The sequence below is a fragment of the Rana temporaria genome, chromosome 6, assembly GCF_905171775.1.
Source record: "Rana temporaria chromosome 6, aRanTem1.1, whole genome shotgun sequence".
NCBI classification, from domain to species: Eukaryota; Metazoa; Chordata; class Amphibia; order Anura; family Ranidae; genus Rana; species Rana temporaria.
In genome coordinates, this window is record NC_053494.1 from 12,578,012 (window position 1) to 12,604,720 (window position 26,709).

The window sequence follows — 26,709 nt, forward strand, 5'->3', positions numbered from 1 at the left end:
CATTACATACAGAGTGCAGAGTTCAGGGGGTTACACACAGAGTGCATAGATGTCACTTGTAAACACAGATACCAGACTTCTGTGTTTACAAGTTTTTGTGGTGAGCAGGCACCAAAGGGTCTGAGCCAGAGGTGGTGGAACTGAGTTCCCCCAAGTTCCCCCTGAAAAAAAGCCCTGACCAAAACTATGTAAACTGAACACTTAACTAAACTATCCAATCAATCGATATTATCCAATCAGGCAGCCAATTGCTTTACAGAGTAACAGATGGTAACATGTGAGGAGATTTAGAGAAATTAATTTCTCTTCTTAACTTGTGTAGAAGGAAAAATCGAATTTCTGCCTCGTTTCAGTAAGGCTCCATTCACACCTAGGCGTTTTTACGCCTGTAGCGCGACGCGCACAAACGCCAGAGGGACGAAAAGTAATGAAAGGCAATGGGGATGGTTCACATCTGAACGCCTAAACGCCTGTAGCCTGTAGCTCAAAAAAGTTCCGGACCCTTTTTTGTCGCTCCTAGCGCGCGATATGCGCGTATTTGAGCGTTTTTTTTTTTACATTGAAGTCAATGTAAAACGCCTGATACGCGCGTATTGCGCGTAAACACGCTCTTGTACAAGCGTTTTGACGCCTGTGTTGCTGAAATCCGGAAGAGGTATATTCACCCAGAAAGAGGAATAAAAAATTCCTAGGAGAGCAACAAGTGATGTCAGGGATGATCATTTTTCTTATTGGCTAATATGGAAAAAGACAAAGTACAAAAACGTCGAACGCCACTGTGCGAAAACGCGCGCATACGCGCATATACGCGCGACAAAAACGACGGTAAAAATCGCCTGTAAAAACGCCTGTACGCCCTACGCCTAGGTGTGAATGGAGCCTTAGAGTACTGGATTCCTCCTGAAGATGAGCCCAGTGATGGGGAACCTCGGCACCCCAGATGTTTTGGAACTACATTTCCCATGATGCTCCACTACACTGCAGTGCATGAACATGAAAGTCATTGTTAGTGTCTGCTGGACGTCAATCTCCTTCATATAACTTCTTCGTCTCCATTTTATGGCGGTCGTCTTCGTCTTCTTCTTCGTCTGCTTCTTTGTCGTCTGCTTCTTTGTCGTCTGCTTCTCTGTCGTCTGCTTCTCTGTCGTCTGCTTCTCTGTCGTCTGCTTCTCTGTCGTCTGCTTCTCTGTCGTCTGCTTCTCTGTCGTCTGCTTCTCTGTCGTCTGCTTCTCTGTCGTCTGCTTCTATGTCGTCTGCTTCTATGTCGTCTGCTTCTCTGTCGTCTGCTTCTCTGTCGTCTGCTTCTCTGTCGTCTGCTTCTCTGTCGTCTGCTTCTCTGTCTTCTATGAGGAATGAAGGAAAATTTTGTGTCAGCAATTTTTTACATTTTCAATATGGGCTGTTGATTTAGCTATAGCTTTGTCCTTACTTAAAGGGGCGCTCCGGGCAAAAAAATAAATAAAATTAAAAGCCAGCAGCAACACATAGTGCAGCTGCTGGCTTTTAATAAATGGAGACTTACCTGTCCTGGCGTCCGTCGATGTCGGCACCGCAGCTGATGTTTCACATCAGCTGTCGGGTGTTGCCATTGCGGGTAAGGGAACCCGGCAGTGAAGACTTTCACGCCGGGAACCCTACTGGGCATGCGCAAGGCCCGCTCCTCTCTCCTATTAGCCCGTCAGCCAGGGGAGGAGGGAGCCCCGCGGTGACGTCACGGCCGCGGTCGGACTCCCGGAAGTGGGAAAGGATATCTGTCTTTGACAGGTATCCTCCCCCCCAGAAAGGTGCCAATTGTGGCACCGGAGCGGGGGGAAGGAATCCGATGAGCGGAAATTCCACTTTAGGGTGTCAAAGTTTGTTGAAGAAAACAAAATAGATTTTCGTCATAGTTTTCATTAATGGATGAGAATGTAGTGTACTTTTCGGTCACTGTAAATATGCCACTGACAAATTTTTATAAAAATTGTTTTGTCTATGAAAGTAACACAGGGGAGAATCTCTGTCTAGAACCCCTGTACATTGTTTACTAGAGGGAGGTTGATGGTGACGAAGTATCAAGAAATTGAACGTGAGCGTGAAAATAATCTCTACAATCTCTCACAGCCAAGACTTTGTGAAGATAAGATAAGGCCATAAAACGTTTTATAGTGTCAAGGTTTACATTTTTGAAGAATATGATTTTTATTGGGAGGAAAGGTTCTTGGGAACTACAGCTATCTGTATTTCAACTGAAATATGTAGGTCGGGTTTTTATTGATATCTGTGTCTCCTTTAGACTCTTTCTAATTGACTTTCTCTAATGGTCATCAGTGTCCCAGGGAATAAAATGAGGGCAAATCCAAAGTGTTGAGTTGCCACCAGAACAGGAATGGGAGGGGGAGGGGGAAACCTTCCAATAGAACACTTGTTTTTGTGACAAGGGTCTAGGAGGGGATTTTCTTCACATTGGAAAGATATCGTCTTGCTTCCTGTTGAGTTTATAGAAAGTGAAGGAACATCTTTCTAAGAAAAAACACAACCCCGGAGTAAGAGATTGTATATATATATATATATATATATATATATATATATATATACACATATATATATATATATATATATATGCAACATTGTAGCTAAATGTCACCAGTTAGCAATATAATTGTATATTGCTTAAAGCAAAGTTCCACCCAAAAAGTGGAACATGCCATTTTTTTTGGGGGGGGGGACTTCCTAACTTCCTCTTTTTGGCTGCCCTGGTGACTCCTCCTCTTGCCCTAGGCAGCCCCTCCCTGCCAGCGATCTTCTGGGACACATCACAGGTCCCAGAGGATTGGCTGGCCAATATCAGAGCTCAGCGCGACTCAAGCATGAGCAGTGCGCGCCCAGCCGTAAAGCCATACGCTGACACGGCCAGGTGCCCACAGTTGCTATGATGGCGCAGAAGAGAGGAGGGGGAGAGGATCGAGGCTCTGGGCACATGTCAAATCTCATCTCAAATGGTACCCAGTGTGAACCTGGGCGGAAGCTGATTGTTTTCTATGCAGAGCCGCACCAGATTTTCCACTCTACAGTCTTATGCCGCGTACACACGATCAGAATTCCAGACAAGAAAAGCATGGATTTTTTTTCCAACAGAATGTTGGCTCAAACTTGTGTTGCATACACACAAAATTCCAACTGTCAAGAACGCGTGAAGTACAACACTACAACGACCTGAGAAAAATTAAGTTCAATGCTTCCGAGCATGCGTCTTTTTTTGAGCTTTGGAAATTACATACAGACGATCAGAATTTCCGACAAGAACTTTTTTCGGTCGGATTAAATGGAGAACCAGCTCTCAAATTTTTGTTGTTGGAGAGTCAGATGGAGCCTACACACGGTCGGAATTTCTGACCAAAAGCTCACATGGAACTGTTCTTGTCGGAAATTCCGACCGTGTGTACGCGCCATTAGTACGGCAACCCCATTTTCAGCTTGCCTATGCGGTGTCTTTAGAAAGGCCTCTCTGACCCCTCCTAGACTCACCCTACCTGCACTTCCTCACTGCTCCATCCCTTAAAGTGGAAGTAAACCCCCCCCCCCCCCCCTATCGTTTTCAGACAAGGAAGCAGCCATCTTGGCCTCTGTTTAATCTACAACTGCCATGATTCTGCACATGTGATCTGTTATGACACCAGCCATTGGATGGTTCGACAGTTTGGTTGAGAGCACAACCAATAGGAGTGTTACATTTCAGGCACGTGCCATAAATGAAACTGTTTTATGGACAAGTTTACTTCCGTTTTAAGATAATAGTAGGGTCTAGCAGCCAATCGTTAGACCAATGCACTGGTCACATGACTGACATCACCGCTCCCCCAGTTTACAAACACCAGTTATGCCAATGCCATCTGTGGAGGAAAAGGGAGTGGCAACGGATTGCTGGTAAGAGGAGTATATGCTATGCATGGCAAGGTGACAGTATCTTAGTATTCAAGAAGCAGAGGAGGCAACACTGAACACACAAAGTTGATTAAAAGCAAAAGTCATCCAACAAAAACATAAAACGGCATAAAAAAAAAAAAAAAAAAGGGAACGTCATGAAAACCTTTAAATCTTTATCATCTCTAAATATGTTAGAGAGGAAATTGAATAAACCCTCAAGAAATACAGCAACCATTTTAAAACTAGAATTTACAATGGAATATTATTTCAGTCTGATGATTATTTTATTTAAAGAGCTCAACGTGTGTACGTTAGAGGTCGACCGATATATCGGTCGGCCGATATATCGGCCGATATTTGGCCGTTTTTAAGAAATCGGCATCGGCCGATTATTGTAAAAAAATCGGCCGATTTTCGGCTGCCGCGCTAAAACCCCGCTCCACCTACAGCAGCACGAGAAATGAATCCTTCAGCCACGCTGCTGGTAGCCTGCGCGCCGGCCCCGCCCCCCCTTACCTCGGCGGGCTGTAGCAGAAAGCAAACTTGTCACAAGCCTGAGCAGCTGCAGTACAAGTTGTCTGCGCAAAGAGATCACAAAAGCTTCCTGCATGCTGGGACGTTGGCGGGATTACTGAACATGGGCTCTAGGCTACGGCTCCAGCCGTAGCCTAGAGCCCATGTTCAGTAATCCCGCCACCGTCCCAGCATGCAGGAAGCTTTTGTGATCTCTTCGCGCAGACAAGCAACTACTGCAGCTGCTCAGGCTTGTGACAAGTTTGCTTTCTGCTACAGCCCGCCGAGGTAAGGGGGGGCGGGGCCGGCGCGCAGGCTACCAGCAGCGTGGCTGAAGGATTCATTTCTCGTGCTGCTGGAGACTGGGGTAATGTACAGTATTCCTATCATCTCTGATAGGTGCCTCGGCTCTCTAGTGATTGTACTCCAACTCACGTGGGAGCTCACAGGTGTCATCCAATGGACAGTGCTGGAGGGAACAGTGTGTACATGTTAGAGCACACCCCTCTCCTGTATACACACTCATTTTATATATATCCATCCCCACCCACGGCCAGCTCCATCCATCCACCCCCCTCTACAAAGCATCTCCCACCCACGGCCAGCTCCATCCATCCATCCCCCTTCACAATGCATCCCCCACCCACGGCCAGCTCCATCCATCCATCCCCCTTCACAATGCATCCCCCACCCACGGCCAGCTCCATCCATCCATCCCCCTTCACAATGCATCCCCCACCCACGGCCAGCTCCATCCATCCATCCCCCTTCACAATACATCCCCCACCCACGGCCAGCTCCATCCATCCATCCCCCTTCACAATGCATCCCCCACCCACGGCCAGCTCCATCCATCCATCCATCCCCCTTCACAATGCATCCCCCACCCACGGCCAGCTCCATCCATCCATCCCCCTTCACAATGCATCCCCCACCCACGGCCAGCTCCATCCATCCATCCCCCTTCACAATACATCCCCCACCCACGGCCAGCTGCATCCATCCATCCCCCTTCACAATGCATCCCCCACCCACGGCCAGCTTCATCCATCCATCCCCCTTCACAATACATCCCCCACCCACGGCCAGCTCCATCCATCCCCCTTCACAATACATCCCCCACCCACGGCCAGCTCCATCCATCCATCCATCCATCCCCCTTCACAATGCATCCCCCACCCACGGCCAGCTGCATCCATCCATCCCCCTTCACAATACATCCCCCACCCACGGCCAGCTGCATCCATCCATCCCCCTTCACAATGCATCCCCCACCCACGGCCAGCTGCATCCATCCATCCCCCTTCACAACACATCCACCGCCAGCACCATCCATCTATCCCCCTCCACAACACATCCCCCACCCACACCCAGCACCATCCATCCATCCCCCTCCACAATGCATCCCCCACGCACAGCCAGCACCATCTTTCCCCCTCCACAACGCATCTCCCACCCACGCCCAGCACCATCCATCCTCCTCCACAATGCATCCCAATCCAAAAATCGGCCCAAAATATCGGCCGCAAAAATCGGCCTCATATATCGGCCATCGGCTGCCCCGATTTCTAAATATCGGCATCGGCATCGGCCAGAGAAAAACCCATATCGGTCGACCTCTAGTGTACGTTACCTTTACTCTTGTTTTCTATCCACCAAATGACAGCTGCAATTATCACAATTATCGCCACAACTGCTATGACAATACCGATAATAATGCCCACATTAGGTGAGGACTCTGGAGAAATAGAAGACAATAATTATTAAAAGATGGGGAGGGTGTTAGTAGAACACACATGGGGGGATAGACACAATCAAATACGTGACTTGAAGATCTGATGATTATTCGCACCTTCATAGGAGAGCTGGAAGTCCTCCTGTAGAGGTTCTTGTAGAGAAACATGTTGGACTCTGCAGGAGAACGTTTTGTACCGCTCATCATCGCTCGGTGTGATTGTCGCCGTGCTGTTCACTTGGTACGTTCCATTGTCGTATTGGAGTGGCTCTCCCATGGACTGATTCTTCAGGACTTCTCCATCTTTATACCACGTGACATTGATATCATTAGGGAAGTATCCATTGGCCATACAGGTCAGGGTGTTCTCTGTATTTCTCTGGACACTCTTGCCGAGAATGAAGAGTAGAGGTCGGGCTGTAGGGGACATGACATAGGGACGGTTAATGAAGTTGTACATTAGATACATAAAAATGTTTTGATCCACACAGGTCATAAGTATAGAGTTAGAAAAAGCAAAAATATCCAGTGAGCGGCAGTTGTGTGGAGGAAAATGTCTTGATGAGGTCAGAGGAGAATGGGCAGGTTTGAGATGATAGAAAGGCAACAGTTACTCAAATAAATGCTTGTTACAACCAAGGTATGCAGCATACCATCTCTGAACGCACAACATATCGAAGCTTGAAGCAAATGAGCTACAGCAGCAGAAGACCACACAGGGTGCCAGTCCTGTCAGTTAAGAACAGGAAACTGAGGCTACAATTCACACAGATCACCAAAATTGAACAATAGAAGATTGGAAAACATTGCCTGGTCTGAGGAGTCTCAATTTTAGCTGCGACATTCCAATGGTGGGGTCAGAATTTGGTGTCAACAACATGAAAGCATGGATCCATCCTGCCTTGTATCACCGATTCAGTCTGGTGGTGGTGTAATGGTGTGTGTGTGTGGGGGGGGGGGGGGGGGGATATTTTCTTGGCACACTTCGGGCTCCTTGGTACCAATTTAGCATAAACGCCACAGCCTACCTGAGTATTGTTACTGATCATGTCTATCCCTTTATGGCTACAGAGTCCCCATCTTCTGATGGCTCCTTCCAGTAGGATTATGCACCATGGGGGGGGGGGGGGGGGGGGGGCAGTGTCTATTAGCGGATACTACCAAACTCCCAATAAAAAGACAGCATCACTGTAGTGTCCTCTGCCCCCTTCAAATCACCACCCTCCACTGTAGTGTCCTCTGCCCCCATCAAATCACCACCCTCCACTGTAGTGTCCTCTGCCCCCATCAAATCACCACCCTCCACTGTAGTGTCCTCTGCCCCCATCAAATCACCACCCTCCACTGTAGTGTCCTCTGCCCCCATCAAATCACCACCCTCCACTGTAGTGTCCTCTGCCCCCATCAAATCACCACCCTCCCACTGTAGTGTGCACAGTAGTTTTCTGTACCCCCCAATGCTGTGACTCCTGCCCCCTTCACAATACACTCCCTGCTGTGGAGTCCTCTGCCCCCTCCACCTACAGTAGTGTTCTGTACCCCCCAATGCTGTGTCCCCCCCCACCCACTGTAGTGTCCTCTGCCCTCTTCCTCCCCCCAGTAGTGTCCGGTACCCCCTCAAATCTGTGTCATCTGATCCCCTTCACATCAAGCCCCCCATAGTGTCCTCTTTTCCCCCTACAACAGTGTACCCCCGCTCCCCCATACGCACAACGCTTTGTAGGTAAAACCTACCTGCCAGCGCGTGTTGTTCATTTGGATAAACCGTCTCCCCCCAAAATCCATACCAGACCCTTATCCGAGCATGTAGCCTGGCAGGTGAGTAAAGGGAGGGGACGAGCGAGTGTCCCCTCCTGAATCATGACAGGCCACATGCCCTCAACACCCAAACGCACCTTGTCCCCATGTTGATTAGGACAAGGGTCTCTTCCCCACTACCCTAGCTGGTGGTTGTGTAGGTCTGCTGGAGGGGGCTTATTATAAGGGCTTCGCTCTCACATTAACCACTTGGCGCCTGCGCTATACCTGAATGAAAATAGACGTCCTCCCCTTCTCGCGTTCCCCGCAGGGCGCTTGCTGTGATTGCCCGAGTCACTGAGACTTGGGTGATCACAGATCCGAGTAAGGGGCTGGTCCCGGCGCCTTAACAGGTGATCAGCTGTCAGCCAATGAAAGTCGGAAATTGTTTTTTTTTCTCCTCACGCTAACAGCTTATGTGAAAGGGACATCGGTCTGGAAGAGGAAGGAGGCACATCTGCCTCCTCTGTGCCGTCAGTACCCCCTGCAAGTGCCCACAGTGCCCATGAGTGCCACCTATCAATGCCCACAAGTGCCACTTATCAATGCCCACCAGTGGTGCCAATCAGTGCCACATTACTGCCACCCAAGAAGAAGAAGGGTATAACATTTCCCATATAAAAAATAAAATACAATTTCTGTACCTGAAAGTGTCATGCTGATCTCTCTCTTCATTAGGAAAGAACTGTAGTTGACAGAACATGTGTAGAGTCCGCCGTCTGATACAGATGGATTAGAGATGGTCAGAGAAGCATTTCCATTCAGTGCTTGATATTTATCCAATGAATATCTGGGATCATTCGATATCACAGTCTTATCATAGTTTAGGATAAGATTTCCTTCTAAATACCAAAAAACTGTAAAATATTTGGGATCTGCAGGAAGTTTATCAGCTGTGAAGATGCAGGGAATGTGGGCAATGGACCCAACTCTGGCTTCATATGTAGAAGGTCCCGTCATCTGCAGAGCACCAACTGCATGAAACGATAATAAATAATCTTTATACTTACAGTAAGGTGAACCGGTTAATATACTTTAACATTTCACTTAAAGAGGACGTAAATCCCACCCAAAAAAAGAAGAAAGAAACCCTGCAAGACAAAGGCATAATGAGCTAGTATGCACTTACCTGAGGTCGAAGCCCCCGCAGAGGCCCTCGTTTTCCTCCTCCGGTGCCGGCATTGCTCCTGGAGTAATGGGTATCGCAGCTCCGGCGCTGTGATTGGCCGTAACGGCGATGACGTCACTCCCGCGCATGCACGCAGGAGCCGTCAGTCCGACGGCACGACTGCCTTCACTAATGGCACGCTCAGTGCGCCTGCGCCGTTGGCTACGGCGAGCATGCGCCATAGACATCGGTGCAGTCTTTAACCGCTTGAGGACCGCCGCACGACGATTTATGTCGGCAAAATGGGACGGCTGGGCACAAGGGCGTACATGTATGTCCCCTTTAAGATCCCAGCTGTGGGTGGCGAGCGATCCTCTTCTTCGTGACCGTTCCCGCGGGAACAGCGGACCCGATCGCCACCGGTGTCCCACGATCGGGTCACAGAGAGGAAGAACGGGAAGAGGTAAGTGTCAACAAACCTATCCCCGTGCTTCTTAGTGAGCCTGTCACTGATGGTCTGTTCCCTGTCATAGGGAACGACGATCAGTGACGTCACACGCCAAGCCACAACCCCCCCCCCCCCACAGTAAGAATCACTCACTAGGGCACACTTAACCCCTACAGCGCCCCTTCCTGGTTAACCCCTTCACTGCCAGTGTCATTTTTACATTAACCAGTGCATTTTTATAACACTATTTGCTGTAAAAATGACAATGGTCCCAAAGTAGTGTCAAAAGTGTCCAATGTGTCCGCCATAATGTCTCAGTCACGATAAAGAAAAAAAAATCACTGATCGCCGCCATTCCTAGTAAAAAAAAAAATATTAATAAAAATGCAATAAAACTATCCCCTATTTTTTTAGACGCTATAACTTTTGTGCAATCAATAAATGCTTATTGCGATTTTTTTTTAACCAAAAATATGTAGAAGAATACGTATCGGCCTTAAATTAGGGAAAACATTTATTTATTTATTTTTTTGGGGATATTTATTACAGCAAAAAGTAAAAAATATTGAATTTTTTTCTAAATTGTCGCTCTATTTATGTTTATAGCGCAAAAAATAAAAACAAAATAAAAAGAGGTGATCAAATACCACCAAAAGAAAGCTCTATTTGTGGGGAAAAAAGGACGCCAATTTTGTTTGGGAGCCACGTTGCACGACCGCGCAATTGTCAGTTAAAGCGACGCAGTGCCGAATCGCAAAAAGTGTCCGGTCTTTAAGCTGCATAACGGATTAAAGCGGGAGTTCACCCATAAATGTATTTTTACCCTTAGATGGATGCTCATTTAGTCTAGGGGAATCGGCTAGTTGTTTTAAAATCCGAGCAGTACTTACCGTTGTAGAGAGCGATCTTCTCCGCCGCTTCCGGGTATGGGTCTTCGGGACTGGGTATTCCTTCTTGATTGACAGTCTTCCGACAGGCTTCCGACGGTCGCATCCATCGCGTCACGAGTAGCCGAAAGAAGCCGAACGTCGGTGCGGCTCTATACTGCGCCTGCGCAGCGACGTTCGGCTACTTTCGGAAAATCGTGACGCGATGGATGCGACTGTCGGAAGCCTTTCGGAAGCCTGTCAATCAAGAAGGAACGCCCAGTCTCGCAGCCCATACCCGGAAGCGGCGGAGAAGATCGCTCTCTAAAAAGGTAAGTACAGCTTCGATTTTAAAAAAAAATAGCCGATTCCCCTAGACAAAATGAGCAGGAATCTAAGGGTAAAAAGTTGTATGACCAGGTGAATCCCCGCTTTAAGTGGTTAAAAGAACCTATTTAGAAAAAAAAAAAACCTTTACAACCCCTTTAAGATATAGCGAACTGGTGGTAGCGGAGGGAACTAATGATGGTTCTTTAAGTAAGAAAATAACTATTCATGTAATAAGATAAAAAAATAAATTTCTTTACCTGAAATTTCTACTTTGATCTCTTTCTCCACTCGTAGATGTTCTTTGGTCACTGAACATGTGTAGGTTCCACCATCTGATAGGAATGTATTAGAGATGGTCAGAGAAGCATTTCCATTCAACGCTCGATCTTTATCCAATGAATATCTGGGATCAGTTGTCACGGTGTTATCATAGCTTTGGATACGTTTTTTTTCTAAATACCAAAAAACGGCAAAATATTTGGGATCTGCAGGAAGTTTATCCGCTGTGAAAGTGCAGGGAATGTGGGCAATGGATCCAACTCTGGCTTTGTATGTAGAAGGTCCCGTCATCTGTAGAGCACCAACTGCATGAGATAGAAATACAATTTATACTTACAGTAAGGTGAGGTCAGGTGATCCCACGTTCACGTACAACTTCAAATCACATCCCAGAGAGATAGAACTATTTCCTTTCATGAATAGATATTTACAGAAAAAATATGTAGCGCTAGTGATGCAATGGAAACAATAGTTTCTCATTAGATAGATGGGTGAATAAGTGAATGAATAGTCACTGTACTGAAACAGTGATAATAGTGACAACAACCAATGTCGGGTGAGTTATTAAACAAGTAAAATAAACAAACACAATCAAATATAACAGTGTAAGACCCGGTTCACACTGGGGCGACACGACAGGCGGCTCAGCCGCCTGACGTGTCGCGTCCCTCTCAATGCTATGGAACTGTTCTAATAGGAGCGACGCAAGTTCCTGTACTACTTCGGGGGCAGCTCGGGCGACCTGCATTGACTTCTATACAGAAGTCGTTTTGCAAATCGCCTCTGAAGTCGTCCTCAGGACGACTTGCAGAGTCGCCCCCGAAGTCGTGCCGCGGGAGTGTGAACCGACTCTTAAGTCCATCAGTAAAACTTGTGGATGAATGGTAAAATGACCACGTAGATCCTCAAGGGCAAACAATCATTTCATGAACTCAATAAAGATATGAGTGCGCTTACCGGAAAACGTGGATCTGCCTGTCAGCGACAACAAATCTTGTAGGCATAGAAACTCTCAGGGCAAAATCGGCTCGGCTTCCCCAGGCTGGATCTACGAATGCCAAGGATCTTCAGTAGAGGGCCGTAGATGCACGATGTCCTGGAATGGTGTACCGAATCTCCCAAGATGTCTGCCCCCCAAAACCAACGAATAAAGGGGGATGACGATAAAACCCCTTGGGGGGGATAGGACAAATAGAACTGGAAGGCTCCAAACAGCATATGGGGAAAAGAAAAGAAAACAAAGCCCCAATGGTGCAGGTCAAAAAATATAAAGGTTTTATTATAATACAACCACAGAATAACATTAAAAGTGATCACAAATAATAAAAGGGGCAATATGAGAAGTGGCGAAACCAAGCCCAAGCCAAGTGGCCTGGTTTCGCCACTTCTCATATTGCCCCTTTTATTATTTGTGATCACTTTTAATGTTATTCTGTGGTTTTATCATAATAAAACCTTTATATTTTTTGACCTTCACCATTGGGGCTTTGTTTTCTTTTCTTTTCCCCATATGCTGTTTGGAGCCTTCCAGTTCTATTTGTCCTATCCCCCCCCCCCCAAGGGGTTTTATCGTCATCCCCCTTTATTCGTTGGTTTTGGGGGGCAGACATCTTGGGAGATTCGACACACCATTCCAGGACATCGTGCATCTACGGCCCTCTACTGAAGATCCTTGGCATTCGTAGATCCAGCCTGGGGAAGCCGAGCCGATTTTGCCCTGAGAGTTTCTATGCCTACAAGATTTGTTGTCGCTGACAGGCAGATCCACGTTTTCCGGTAAGCGCACTCATATCTTTATTGAGTTCAAGAAATGATTGTTTGCCCTTGAGGATCTACGTGGTCATTTTACCATTCATCCACAAGTTTTACTGATGGACTTTACACTGTTAAGTTTGGTTGTGTTTGTTTATTTCACTTGTTTATTTACTCACCCAACATTGGTTGTTGTCACTCTTATCACTGTTTCAGTACAGTGACTATTCATTCACTTATTCACCCATCTATTTAATGAGAAACTATTGTTTCCATTGCATCACTAGCGCTACATATTTTTTCTCTATATCACTGTTCAATATTTGTCACATTGTTGTGTAGCAGCTGTTCCTTAGTTTATTTTTATTTATATTTTTCCCTTTTTTCATGATTAGATATTTGCCACAAATCTTCTTCAACTTACTTTAAACCTTAAAGGGTCACTAAATAACAAACATGTTATACTTACCTCCACTGTGCAGCTCGTTTTGCACACAGTGGCCTCGAATCTTAAAAAAAACTAAACAAAAAGAAAAAACTTGGCTGTGGCAGAAAATTTTGGGTGTTGCGTACATTTCAATCTGGCAGGCTGGCAACACTAACATACACACCCACACAGGTTGAACTGGATGGACTGGTGCCTTTATTCAACCTTATTAACTACTGTGTGTAATGATGTAAATGAATAAAAAAAAATAGAAAAAATAAATAAAAAAAACAATGGATGTGTGCTAAAGAGACGTGTGAAGTTCTCCGAGGCCCCTGTTGTGTGGTGCAGATGTCACGCAAATCTGAATGACGATGTACAACCCTGTAGATCTCGTTGTTGAGAACGTTTGGAGGACTTCTACTATCAACCCCAGTTTTTTTCCACTGCCTGAGTGGGAGTTTTGACAAGCTGGTGACTCCTATATCCTTATAAAGGTCTTTCCAACATCCGTCAAACTCTTCCTAGTATATTGATAACCAAAATGAAAAAAAAAAAAAAAAACAATTGCAGCCACTGTGCCCATCAAGCGCAGCCACTGTGCCCATAAATTGCCACCACTGTACCTATCAATTGCTGCCACTCTGCCCCAGCAATTGCCGCCACTGTGCCAAAACGCAGTCACTGTACCCAGCAATTGCTGCCACTGTGCCAAAACGCAGTCACTGTACCCAGCATTTGCCACCACTGTGCCAAAACGCAGCCACTGTACCCAGCAATTGCCACCACTGTGCCCCAGCAATTGCTGCCACTGTGCCAAAACGCAGTCACTGTACCCAGCATTTGCCACCACTGTGCCCCAGCGATTGCCGCCACTGTGCCAAAACGCAGCCACTGTACCCAGCAATTGCCGCCACTGTGCCAAAACGCAGTCACTGTACCCAGCATTTGCCACCACTGTGCCCCAGCGATTGCCGCCACTGTGCCAAAACGCAGCCACTGTACCCAGCAATTGCCGCCACTGTGCCCCAGCAATTGCCGCCACTGTGCCAAAACGCAGCCACTGTACCCAGCAATTGCCGCCACTGTGCCCCAGCAATTTCTGCCACTGTGCCAAAACGCAGCCACTGTACCCAGCAATTGCCACCACTGTGCCCCAGCAATTGCTGCCACTGTGCCAAAACGCAGTCACTGTACCCAGCATTTGCCACCACTGTGCCCCAGCGATTGCCGCCACTGTGCCAAAACGCAGCCACTGTACCAAGCAATTGCCGCCACTGTGCCCCAGCAATTGCCGCCACTGTGCCAAAACGCAGTCACTGTACCCAGCATTTGCCACCACTGTGCCCCAGCGATTGCCGCCACTGTGCCAAAACGCAGCCACTGTACCCAGCAATTGCCACCACTGTGCCCCAGCAATTGCCGCCACTGTGCCAAAACGCAGCCACTGTACCCAGCAATTGCCGCCACTGTGCCCCAGCAATTGCCGCCACTGTGCCAAAACGCAGCCACTGTACCCAGCAATTGCCGCCACTGTGCCCCAGCAATTGCCGCCACTGTGCCAAAACGCAGCCACTGTACCCAGCAATTGCCACCACTGTGCCCCAGCAATTGCCGCCACTGTGCCAAAACGCAGCCACTGTACCCAGCAATTGACACCACTGTGCCCCAGCAATTGCCGCCACTGTGCCAAAACGCAGCCACTGTACCCAGCAATTGCCGCCACTGTGCCCCAGCAATTGCCGCCACTGTGCCAAAACGCAGCCACTGTACCCAGCAATTGCCGCCACTGTGCCCCAGCAATTGCCGCCACTGTGCCAAAACGCAAACACTGTACCCAGCAATTGCCGCCACTGTGCCCCAGCAATTGCTGCCACTGTGCCAAAACGCAGTCACTGTACCCAGCATTTGCCACCACTGTGCCCCAGCGATTGCCGCCACTGTGCCAAAACGCAGCCACTGTACCCAGCAATTGCCGCCACTGTGCCAAAACGCAGTCACTGTACCCAGCATTTGCCACCACTGTGCCCCAGCGATTGCCGCCACTGTGCCAAAACGCAGCCACTGTACCCAGCAATTGCCGCCACTGTGCCCCAGCAATTGCCGCCACTGTGCCAAAACGCAGCCACTGTACCCAGCAATTGCCGCCACTGTGCCCCAGCAATTGCTGCCACTGTGCCAAAACGCAGCCACTGTACCCAGCAATTGCCGCCACTGTGCCCCAGCAATTGCCGCCACTGTGCCAAAACGCAGCCACTGTACCCAGCAATTGCCACCACTGTGCCCCAGCAATTGCCGCCACTGTGCCAAAACGCAGCCACTGTACCCAGCAATTGCCACCACTGTGCCCCAGAAAATGCTGCCCCAGTGTGCATCCCCCACCCGGCACTTACCTGTCTCAGGTCACAGCGCTGTTCTCCACGTTCCGAGTCCTCAATGTCTTATCCCTCTGCTATGATTGGATGCCTGATAGGATGCCTGTGATTAGCGCCTATGGCGCTAATCAGGCGCTTTCAAAAACACCCCCGCCGCTGTAATTCAGATGCCCTGCGCCCGACAAGGGGCGGGACACCTGAATAGTGGGCAGCAGCCGCGATCATCTATCTGGGGTGACAGGAGAGAGGGGGCGGCGCTCCTGCGCCCTTTATGGATGCAACACCACTGATGACAACCAATTGAATTTTTGACCTTCATGTCAGACCTCAGCAGGTGAGCCTTTGTGGCATGGGCTCCTTCCTGCTAATGGGGGCTAAGAATATGCATGCATCATACATACTAGGGGGGAGTACAACTGGGGGAATCCATGGTGGAGAAAGGTAAAAAAAAAAAAAGTCAAATAAAATACATAGAAAAAATAAATGCAAATTACACAGAAAAAAAAAAAAAATACAAAGGGCCAGATTCACGTAGCTCAGCGGATCTATAGCTATTTATATCTATTTAAAATCTATTTTTAAATTTAAAAATGGCGCCGGGGGCGTTACCGCTGATTTACGATAAATAATATGTAAATCAGCGAGATACGCAAATTCACGAACGTACGCGGACCCGACGCAGTCTTCTTACGACGTTTCCGTAGCGGCTTTCCCGGCGTATACTTACCCCTTCTTTTATCAGGCGCAGCCAATGTTAAGTATAGCCGGCGTTCCCGCGTTGAATTTTAATTTTTTAACGTCGTTTGCGTAAGTCGTTCTCGAATACGGACGGACGTCGTTTACGTAAGCGTCGAAACCACTGACGTCCTAGCGACGTCAGTTGGAGCAATGCACGCCGGGAAATTTCGCAGCTTAAATAGATAGATATTTAAATCAGGCGCGTTCCCGCGCCGATTTAAATGCGCATGCGCCGTCCGCAAAATTTCCCGGCGTGCATTGCTCCCACCGACGTCGCTAGGACGTCAGTGGTTTCGACGCTTACGTAAACGACGTCCGTCCGTATTCGAGAACGACTTACGCAAACGACGTTAAAAAATTCAAATTCGACGCGGGGAACGCCGGCTATACTTAACATTGGCTGCGCCTGATAAAAGAAGGGGTAAGTATACGCCGGGAAAGCCGCTACGGAAACGTCGTAAGAAGACTGCGTCGGGTCCGCGTACGTTTCGTGAATTTGCGTATCTCGCTGATTTACATATTATTTATCGTAAATCAGCGGGAACGCCCCCGGCGCCATTTTTAAATGGAAAAAAAGATCCGACAGTGTAACACAGTGTAACACTGTCGGATCTATTCCTATCTATGCGTATCTGATTCTATGAATCAGGCGCATAGATAGGACCAGTGTAAGTCAGAGATACGATGGTGTATCTGTAGATAATACACCGTCGTATCTCTTTGTGAATCTGGCCCTATGAATCAGCACCGTCATCCCTGTAGAAACACAAATATTGTGAAAACAATCATAACTGACCTGTGGAGCACAGAAGAAGGAGAAGGAAAAGCCAATCCGTTCTTCCATTCATTATGACGATTGTTCCTCTGATTGGTGAAGTGGGGACCCCCCGTGTCCGCGGCGGCTGTTGAGACAAAAACTGAACTATCACTAATCCTGGACTTTGTTTGCAGAGTAGGAGGCTGGACTCAGATAAGAATTCTTTCATTTTCCTTATTGCATTTCTAAGATGTTGTTGTGGCAATGTTCTGTGTCGGTGAACCGCTTTACTTTTCCTCATTCTGATCATAACTTTAAACCGGTTTGGAAGAGATTCCTCTACAACACCAGACTAAAGGATCACTAAAGAAAGATTCAAGGTGACGCTGGTTTAACCACTTCAGCTCCGGAAGGTTTAACCCCCTTCATGACCAGGACCATTTTTTACTATTCAGCACTGCGCTGTTTTAACTGCGCTTTAACTGCGCAGCACTGTATACAAATTAAATTTGTATCATTTTTTTCCCACACAAATAGAGCTTTCTTTATTTTTGGGTTTTTAATTTTTTTTAAATATAAAACAAAAACTTAAAGAAAAAAATATATTTTTTTACTTTCTGCTAAAAAAAAAACGAAATTTCTCAGGGGGTAAAGGGCCAATCACAGCTGATCCCGTGTAAACAAATGCTGGTTATCACCATTTCCTTTCCCTTAGCGCTGTCACTGTGTGAGGACGGGAAAGCCGAGATCCAGCTATCCTGTGACAGCACACATTTACACTGATTATCAGAGCCCTGATTATCAGTGCAGCCCCATCAGTGCCCATCAGTGCAGCTTCATAAATGCGTCCTAGTCAGTGCCGCCCATCATTGCAGCCCCGTCAGTGCCTATCAGGCACAAATACGATGTGACAGAAAGTATTGCAACGATCGCCATTTCATTCTCTAGGGTGTTAAAATAAGAAAATATATATAATGTTTGGGGGTTCTAATTAGAGGGAAGGAGATGGCAGTGAAAACAGTGAAAAAACACTTTAAGAACTGCTGTTTTACTTGTAATGCCAACGGCCACCACCAGATGGCGCCAGGTCACAGAAGTAAGCTTGGGCCTTCACAAGGCTGCAAAACCGCGGCCTCAATTCCCGGCCGTCGTGGGGGCGCACGGAGACACAGGATCCTGTGCCTCCGTGCGCCCCCGCCGCGCGATCATGGCGGGCCCACGACGGCTGGTAATTGAGGCCGCGGCTTTGTAGACCGCAAAGCCGAGGCCTCAATTACGACCGGGCGCCTGGATTTTGTCGAGCCCTGATTGCAGAGAAAGATAGCATAGATGGCGTTATTCTGCATTGCGCTGTATAATGTAATATTGCAGGGATTTGTTGGTCCTCTGTAACTGCTGGTATTCTGCATTGCGTTGTTATAATGTACTATTGCTGGGATTTGTAGTCCTCTATAGCTGGTGGTATTCTCCATTGCACTGTATAATGATTATACTGCGCAATGCAGATTACCACTGACCAGTTATAGAGGAACTACAAATCCCAGCAATAATACGTTATACAGCGCAATGGAGAATACCAGCAGCTATAGAGGAACTACAAATCCCAGCAATAATACATTATATAAAATGCAATACAGAATACCAGCAGTTACAGAGGACTACAAATCCCAGCAATAATACATTATACAGGCTGCTTAATATATTATTGCAGGGATTTGGTGTTTATTTTTAAACAGGAAACTTTAAAACAGGTCCCCCTTACCTGTTTCTGAAGCCTTGCAAGTCACGGCGGTGGCTCTGCGGGCGTGTGTCCGGCCTGTGTGGTGAGCACGGCGTGGTCTGGACTTGTCCTTCAGATGCCGCCCGCAGCGGCAGCCCACACACATTGCTGCACCCCAGGACAAACCACCCCCCCTCCATTAGTACAGACCCCCCCTCAGGACAAACCTCCCACCTCCATTAGTACATACCCCCCCATAAACCACCCCCCATTAGTACAGACCCCCCCCACAGGACAAACCACCACCCCCCCCCCCCTCCATTAGTAGAGACCCCCCTTCCATTAGTACAGACCCCCCCCCCCCACAAGCCATCCCCCATTAGAACAGACGCCCCCCAAATTACTACAGACCCCCCCACAAAGCACGGTCACCCCCCTCCATTAGTACAGAGGTCACCATAAACCCCCCCAGGACAAACCCCACCCGGGCGGCAGCTGGAGAGGACAGTGTGCAGCTGCGCCACCCGGGTGGGGAAGATGACGACCGTGACAGAGGAGGACTCAAGGAAATTCCGCGGCGGTGGAGAGCGCGGCTTCAGACAAGGAGAGGAGAAGGGAGCGGAGCACTCTGGCGCTTGAGCCTCTGTGGCGCCTGGGTGAACTGCACCCCCGGGCGGCACACTCCCTGCTGGATTGCTGATCTGAGGTCGCGATCGGGCGGCCTCGGCTGATTTTCCGCCCTGTCCCCTGGCCGGCTCCGGCGCCGTAAGGCAAGTGCCAATGTTAAGCCGATCGCTGCAAATTAAATGACGTCGCAAATTAAAAGTAAAACATTTGGATTGCGCCGATCGCTGTAAATTAAATGACAAGCGGGGGGGGGTGTGTCCCGTCGATCGCTGCTGGAAATTACTTTTGACAATTACAGGGGGGGAGGGGGGGACACACGATCGCCAAGAAATCAGCCGCCCATCTGTTAGGTGTTTAGCAATGACCAGCCAATAGGGAAAGCGGGAGGGCGTGGCTTAGCACGATCTTCGCTTCTCTCCAGTATATGACAGATTGCAGTCTGGGCGGCTGATTTCTCGGTGATCGTGCCCCCCCCCCCCCCCTGTAAATGTCAAAAGTAATTGTCAGAAGTGATCGGCGCCCCCACCATCAACTTTTTTTTTTTTTTCTCCCCACCATCAACTTTATTGACCGATTTAATTAAACAGTTTGACAGTGTACAGACTAGCTCCACTGATTAGGGCGCCGATCGCTGCAAATTAAATGATAAAGGGGGGGTTTTGTCCCGCCAATCGCTGCTGGAAATTAGTTTTGACATTACAAGCGGGGGTGGGGGCACGATCGCCGAGAACATCAGCCGCCCCTCTGCTAGGTGTTTAGCAATGACTAGCCGATAGGGAAACCGGGAGGGCGTGGCCTAGCGCAATCTTTGCTTCTCACAGTGTGCAGACGTTTAGCATGTCAATCAATTGGCATGTCAATAGGAACGCCCACTCCCACGGGATTCCCTACCCGGAAGCCGCGGTGAATTTCACGGCTAAACGCTATCTACGGGGAAAAAAAAAAAAAAAGGTCAGTGTCATTTTATATGCAGAACTGGGCTGGATGTAGCGTTAGAAATTTTTTATAGGGTGAACCTACACTTTAAGGGGACAGAGAAGCAGGGGATGAAGAAAAGTTGAAAAAGAGGGTGGAACTCCACTTTAATTTACTCCCCAAATTTTTTCAGTGTACCCGCAAACCTTTTTTTGTCTAAATAAAGGGAGACGTGCGGTACACTATATAAGCCATACACAGTGAAGTGACACCCATTATAAAGTGTGCGGATGGCATGCCACATTATCACTCCCCAAATATACTCCCAGCAACAGTAAATGTGTGTATACTGGGGCGACTCCAGTCTGGAGTTGCCCCTGTACACACACAATTTTCTCAATTATAGTATATGTGTAAAAAAATATATATATATATATACACACACATACATATACTATGAGATGAATACATACATAATTAGTCTGCTAATGGAAAACTACCTTCTCCTCCTCTATGTCCTTCTGCTGGTCACTTCCTGTGTTTGTAGCCCCTCCCTCTTTCCCAACCACATACACCTGCAGCTTCCCTCCAATAGATCAGTCAGCCACGTGATCAGTCCTCGGAGGACTCCAGTAGCATTGGATGCCCAGCCCAGGAGTTCCTGTATCCCTCCACAGAGAGAAACAAGTCCCCCAGGGCTGTTTACATTCAGACAGTTACAAGTCTTTGAAAACTGCTGACATTCTGATTCCTGTTCTGGACTCTCATTATGGGGGTGCTAAAAAAAATGTTTGTGGTTATTCAGCAGGACACCCAAGTACCCACCTAGCGCCGCCCCTGCAGTGCGCCGTTTATTTGCCTTTAGTGAAGCAGCACCCATGTGTGTTTGCCATTTTTAACCACTTGCTTACTGGGCACATATACCCCCCCCCCCCCCTCCTGCCCAGGTGAAATTTCAGCTTCCGGCACTGCGTCGCTTTAGTCTGCATTCACACCTCCGCGACAAGTAACGCCGCGTACGCGGCGTATTTTGCCGCGAATAGTGTAACTTTTTTTTTTTTTTTTTTTTACAAATCCTTCCCATTGCTTTGTATGGCCGAACGCCAATGCCGCCTGAAAAAAAGGGTCCGGGACTTTTTTTCAGGCGGCAGGCGTACGGCGTCTATGAGATGTAAACCATCTCCATAGACAGCAATGGGAATTCTCCCCTCCAGCGGCACGAGCGTCAGGCGTCGGGCGTTTTGTCGCGGAGGTGTGAATGGGGTGTTAACTGACAATTGCGCGGTCGTGCGACGTGGCTCCCAAACAAAATTGGCGTCCTTTTTTCCCCACAAGTAGAGCTTTCTTTTGGTGGTATTTGATCGCCTGTGCGGTTTTTATTTTTTTCGCTATAAACAAAAAAGAGCGACAATTTTGAAAAAAATACAATATTTTTTACTTAAATAGCCCAATTTAAAAAAAAAAAAAAATTCTCAGTTTAGGCCGATACGTATTCTTCTACATATTTTTGGTAAAAAAAAAAAAAAAAAAATCGCAATAAGCGCAAAAGTTATAGCGCCTACAAAATAGGGGACAGAATTATTATTTTTTATTATTTATTTTTTTACTAGAAATGGCGGCGATCTGCGATTTTTATTGGGACTGCGACGTTATGGCGGACACTTTTGACACATTTATGGCGCCATTCACATTTATACTGCGATCAGTGCTATAAATATGCACGAATTACTGTATAAATGTGACTGACATTGAAGGGGTTAACACTAGGGGGTGAGAAAGGGGTTAAATGTATTCCCTGCATAGTGTTTCTAACTGTAGGTGGGGAAGGGGGGTGACTGGGGGAGGTGACCGATCTGTGTCTCTATGTACAAGGGACACAGCATTGGTCTCCTCTCTCCCTGACAGGACGCTGTCTCTGTGTAAAACGGCAATGAGAAATGATCTCATATGTTTAGATATGAGATCATCTCTCATTGGCTGCACAGATCGCATCGCAAACGGCCACTCTGATTGGCCGTTCGCGGCGATCTGTAATTGGCTGTGTCCAAGGGACACGGCCAACACAGAGTTTCCCCGCTGCGCGCGCGGGGAACGCGCAAAGGGGCGGACGTCAATTGACGTCCACTTGGATTTTGGGATCCGCGCTGTAGCCGTCATTTGACTATAGCGCAGATCCCAAGCGGTTAAAAAGCAGTTGTAAATCGCTGGACATTTTTTTTCACTCCCGCTGGCAGTTCCCGATTTCGGCCTCGATTATAGAGACACCAGCGCAGGTTTCTGCACAGATGTCAATGTAAATCGCGGCCCAAAATCGCAAAAAGTTAGTACAGAAACTACTTTTTGAAATCGGTGCAGCGCCACAGATGCGGCGTCGCACCGATTAGGACGGTGCAATTGCCGTCAATTACCGGCAAATCCCGCCGATTTGACATTCGATTTGACGTACCAGTGTGAACCAGGCCTCCAGCCTTTTTTTTATGTTTATTAAAAGTCAGCAGCTACAAAAAGCATAGCTTCCGGCTTTTTAATAAACACGCACTCACCTGCTCCACTGTCCATCGACGCTCGGCTCCTCTCCCCTGGTTACCCAGCATGCACCTCTCCAAAGCAAACCAGGAAGAGATATCGATTGGGCTTCACATGCCCACAATAATGAAGGAAACGGCCACAACAGGAGGGAGAATGTATTAAAGGGGTTGGAAAGGAATTTTTTTTTGTTCCCTAAATATCTTCCTTTACCTTAGTGCCGTCCTCCTTCACTTACCTCATCCTTCCATTTTGCTTTTACATGTCCTTATTTCTTCTGAGAAATCCTCACTTCCTGTTCTTCTGTCTGTAACTCCACACAGTAATGGGAGGCTTCCTTCCTGGTGTGGAGAAAGCCTCCTGAGGGGGCGAGCAGGAGAGTCAGGACACTCTCTACTTTGCAGATAGAGAAAGGAGATGTGTGTTAGTGGGCGTCCTGACACTTCTGCTCGCCCCTTCCCCCCTCAAGAGGCTTTCTCCACACCAGGGAGAAAGCCTCGCATTACTGTGTGGAGTTACAGACAGAAGAACAGTAAGTAAGGATTTCTCAGAAGAAATAAGGACATTTAAAAGCAAAATGGAAGGATGAGGTAAGTGAAGGAGGACTGCACTAAGGGAAAGGAAGCTATTTAGGGAAAACATTTGTTTTCCTTTTTTTTCCTTTTTACAACCCCTTTAAGTAAGTGATTTATTAGAGAGATGGGTACATACAGTGAGAGATCAACAGGACAAATTTAAGGATATATGGGCAGGATGGTTATACTATTCCTCCGAGATAGTGACGGACTGACCCTGGGGGTGGGGCAAGGGGAGGAGAGCCAAGCCAGGGGTTTTTTTTTTTTTTTGGGGGGGGGGGGGGGTTTGGTTTGTCCTGTTTAGTTGGTGTTTTCCTCTTCTTCTTTTTGGAGATTGGGGGATACTGTGTGTATGTGAGTGTTTCCTGCCACCCAAGGGTGCTCTGGAGGGAAGAGCAAGGATATGTGAGGGGCAAGAAATTCCTTTTTTTTTCTCTCTCTCTCTCTTCCTCTCTCTTTTAGGGGGATCTGCGCAGGATAGGCGCGGAGTATGTTTATACGTGCTCAGGACGAGAGCGAAATTAGAATGAAGAGGAAAATTTCAAGTAATGAAAGGATTGGGGGAGGGGGAGAGGTTCAAGATAATTTTATTAGATTAAGGTGGTACTTTTTCGGTTTCCCCCGCCGCCCTACTTTCTTGCTCTCCTTCCTGAGGGGAAAAGAGAAATATAGGGTATTATTAAAGCGGGGGTTCACCCTATCGACGGGAAAAACATTTTTTTTTTTCTTTTACCTTTAAATCAGGCATTGTAGCGCGAGCTACAGTATGCCTGTCCCGAATTTTTTCCCCCCATACTCACCTTGTAGTCGTCCATCGAAGATACCGGGGAATGGGCGTGCCTCTGGAGACGGAGGATGATTGACGGCCGGCTCTGGCGCGTCACGCTTCTCCGGAAATAGCCGAAATAGGCTTGGTCTTCACGACGCGTGCGCATAGCCTGTGCGCACGCGCCGTGAAGAGCCGAGACCTACTCCGGCTGTCTTCGGGGAGAGTGACGTGCCAGGGCCGGCCGTCAATCATCCTCCCTCTCCATAGGCACGCCCATTCCCCGCGGGAGCCGAAATCTACGATGGACGACTACGAGGTGAGTACGGGGTTAAAAAAATCGGGACAGGCATACTGTAGCTCGCGCTACAATGCCTGTCTCGATGGTAACATCAAGTACGAGAGGGTGAACTACCGCTTTAAGCTCCTTTTTAAAAAAAAAATAATAAAATAGAATGAAAAGGATAAAACAGGAGCACAGATCCAGAGCAATCCAAGGGGAAAGGGGAACAATGGTTATATGTTAAAAGGATTTTATAGGGGGAAATTGTATGCATTGTTTTTGTCTGTCTCTGTTTATTGTTTCTTTTTTACTTTGATTGGAAAATGAGATTTGTTATAATAAAGGAAAAAAGTGATTATAAAAAAAAGTGATTTATATTTTTAATAAATACATAAGGAACATTGTCTAGACCAGGGGTCTCCAAACTTTCTAAGCAAAGGGCCAGTTGAGTGTCCTTCAGGCTGAAAAGCCATAATGAGCTAGTATGCACCGCATACTAGCTCATTATGAAATACTTACCTTAGAACGAGGTGTGGGGAATAAGGATGAGCTCCGGCGTGTTCGCATAGAACACGTGCAGAGCCCGCCAGGAAGTCGGCACCCGCGCTGCGCTAATCACAGCCAGGCAGACATTGTCCGATGCTCGGCTGCAGAGATCGGGAAATGTCTGCCTGGCTGTGATTAGCGCAGCGCGGGTGCCGACTTCCTGGCGGGCTCTGCACGTGTTCTATGCGAACACGCCGGAGCTCATCCTTAGTGGGGAACTTACCTGGTCCACGCCGAGGGAGATGTCATCTTGCCTCGGCGTGTCTTCCGGGTATCGCCGCTCCAGCGCTGTGATTGGCTGGAGCGGCAAAGTTGTCACTCCTGCGTATGCGCGCGGGAGACTTCTTTCCGGCAAGGTCCGGCGGCTGCCGGTCCTTTAGCCGAGGCTCCCCGCTGCGCATGCGCTGCTGCAGTCAGCGGCGCATTGCGAGGGGAATATCTCCTAAACCGTACAGGTTTAGGAGATATTCTTTATACCTACAGGTAAGCCTTATTATAGACTTACCTGTAAGTGAAAGTGGTAGTACAGAGTTTACTACCACTTTAAGGGGGCCAGACTGTGGCCAATCGGAATAGATACTGATAATCCCTCAGGCATTAGTGCTCTAGTATTGATTGTAATGGGAGGAATAGTGCCCTACTGTTGATATTAATGAGAAGAATAATGCCCCATTGATGGGGTTAATAGGGGGAATGGTGCCCCATCATTGGTGTCAGTTGGTGGAATAAGTGCCCCAAGGGCAAGCAAAGGGCCACATCCGGCCGCAGTTTGGAGGCCACTGGTCTAAATGTTATTGTATTTAATTAGTACTAAGGCTAGGACCAATAAACAAAAAAACTTTTTGGCCAGAACTCCGCTTTATAGATCTCAGCAAATGAACGTATGTGTGGTGAAACATAGCATCCATCATTCACCAATCACCTCGCCAATGTCACAATTTATATATATATATTTTTGTATTTGTAGATATATTGTGCTGAGTATTCATACTCCATTATAGACTTTGGGTCAGATTCACAAATGAGATACGACGGCGTTTCTCCTGATACTCCGTCGTATCTCTGTTTCTATCTATGCGACTGATTCATAGAACCAGTTACGCATAGATATTCCTAAGATCCGACAGGTGTAATTGTTTTACACTGTCGGATCTTAGGATGCAGTACCGCGGCCGCCGCTGGGGGGAGTTTGCGTGGTAAACCAGCGTCGGGTATGCAAATTAGGAGTTAAGGCGGATCCACAACGGTTTTTCGCGTTCGCTACGTCGCTACGTCGCTACGTCGCCGCTAGTCTAGTTTCCCGTCGTTTTTGGTGCCCTAACTTTAGTCAGCAAGTGTATTGCTGTCTAAAGTATGGCCGTCGAAATTCTAAATTTGACGTTGTTTGCGTAAGCCGTCCGGGAATACGGAAGTACGCTACGCGCGTCGCCGTTCAAAAAAATTACGTCACGGAAACGGAGCATGCGCAGTAGGTCCGGCGCGGGAGCGCGCCTAATTTAAATGGCACACGCCAATTTGAATTGGCCCGCCTTGCGCCGGAGGCCGCGGGCGTAGTTTTCATCGCAAGTGCTTGGTGAATCAGGCACTTGCGATGAAAAATTGCGGCGGTGTAACGTATCTAGGATACGTTACGCCGCCGCGATTTTACATGAATCTGGCCCTTTGATCCTATCAGAAATATTTGATATAAGACAATTTACACAGCATTAGATTAAATATA

The 26,709-nt window shown here is 47.7% G+C and overlaps 1 gene segment (V, D, J or C); it reads right to left on the bottom strand.

The window, feature by feature from the left end:
- Positions 1-826: 826 nt before the first annotated feature.
- Positions 827-20,880, bottom strand: LOC120943113. The segment is given in 7 exon segments: positions 827-1,118; positions 6,053-6,157; positions 6,272-6,571; positions 8,596-8,925; positions 10,961-11,287; positions 17,071-17,176; positions 20,794-20,880. Coding segments are annotated over 6 exon segments (1,209 nt in total).
- Between the last annotated feature and the right edge of the window lie 5,829 nt (positions 20,881-26,709).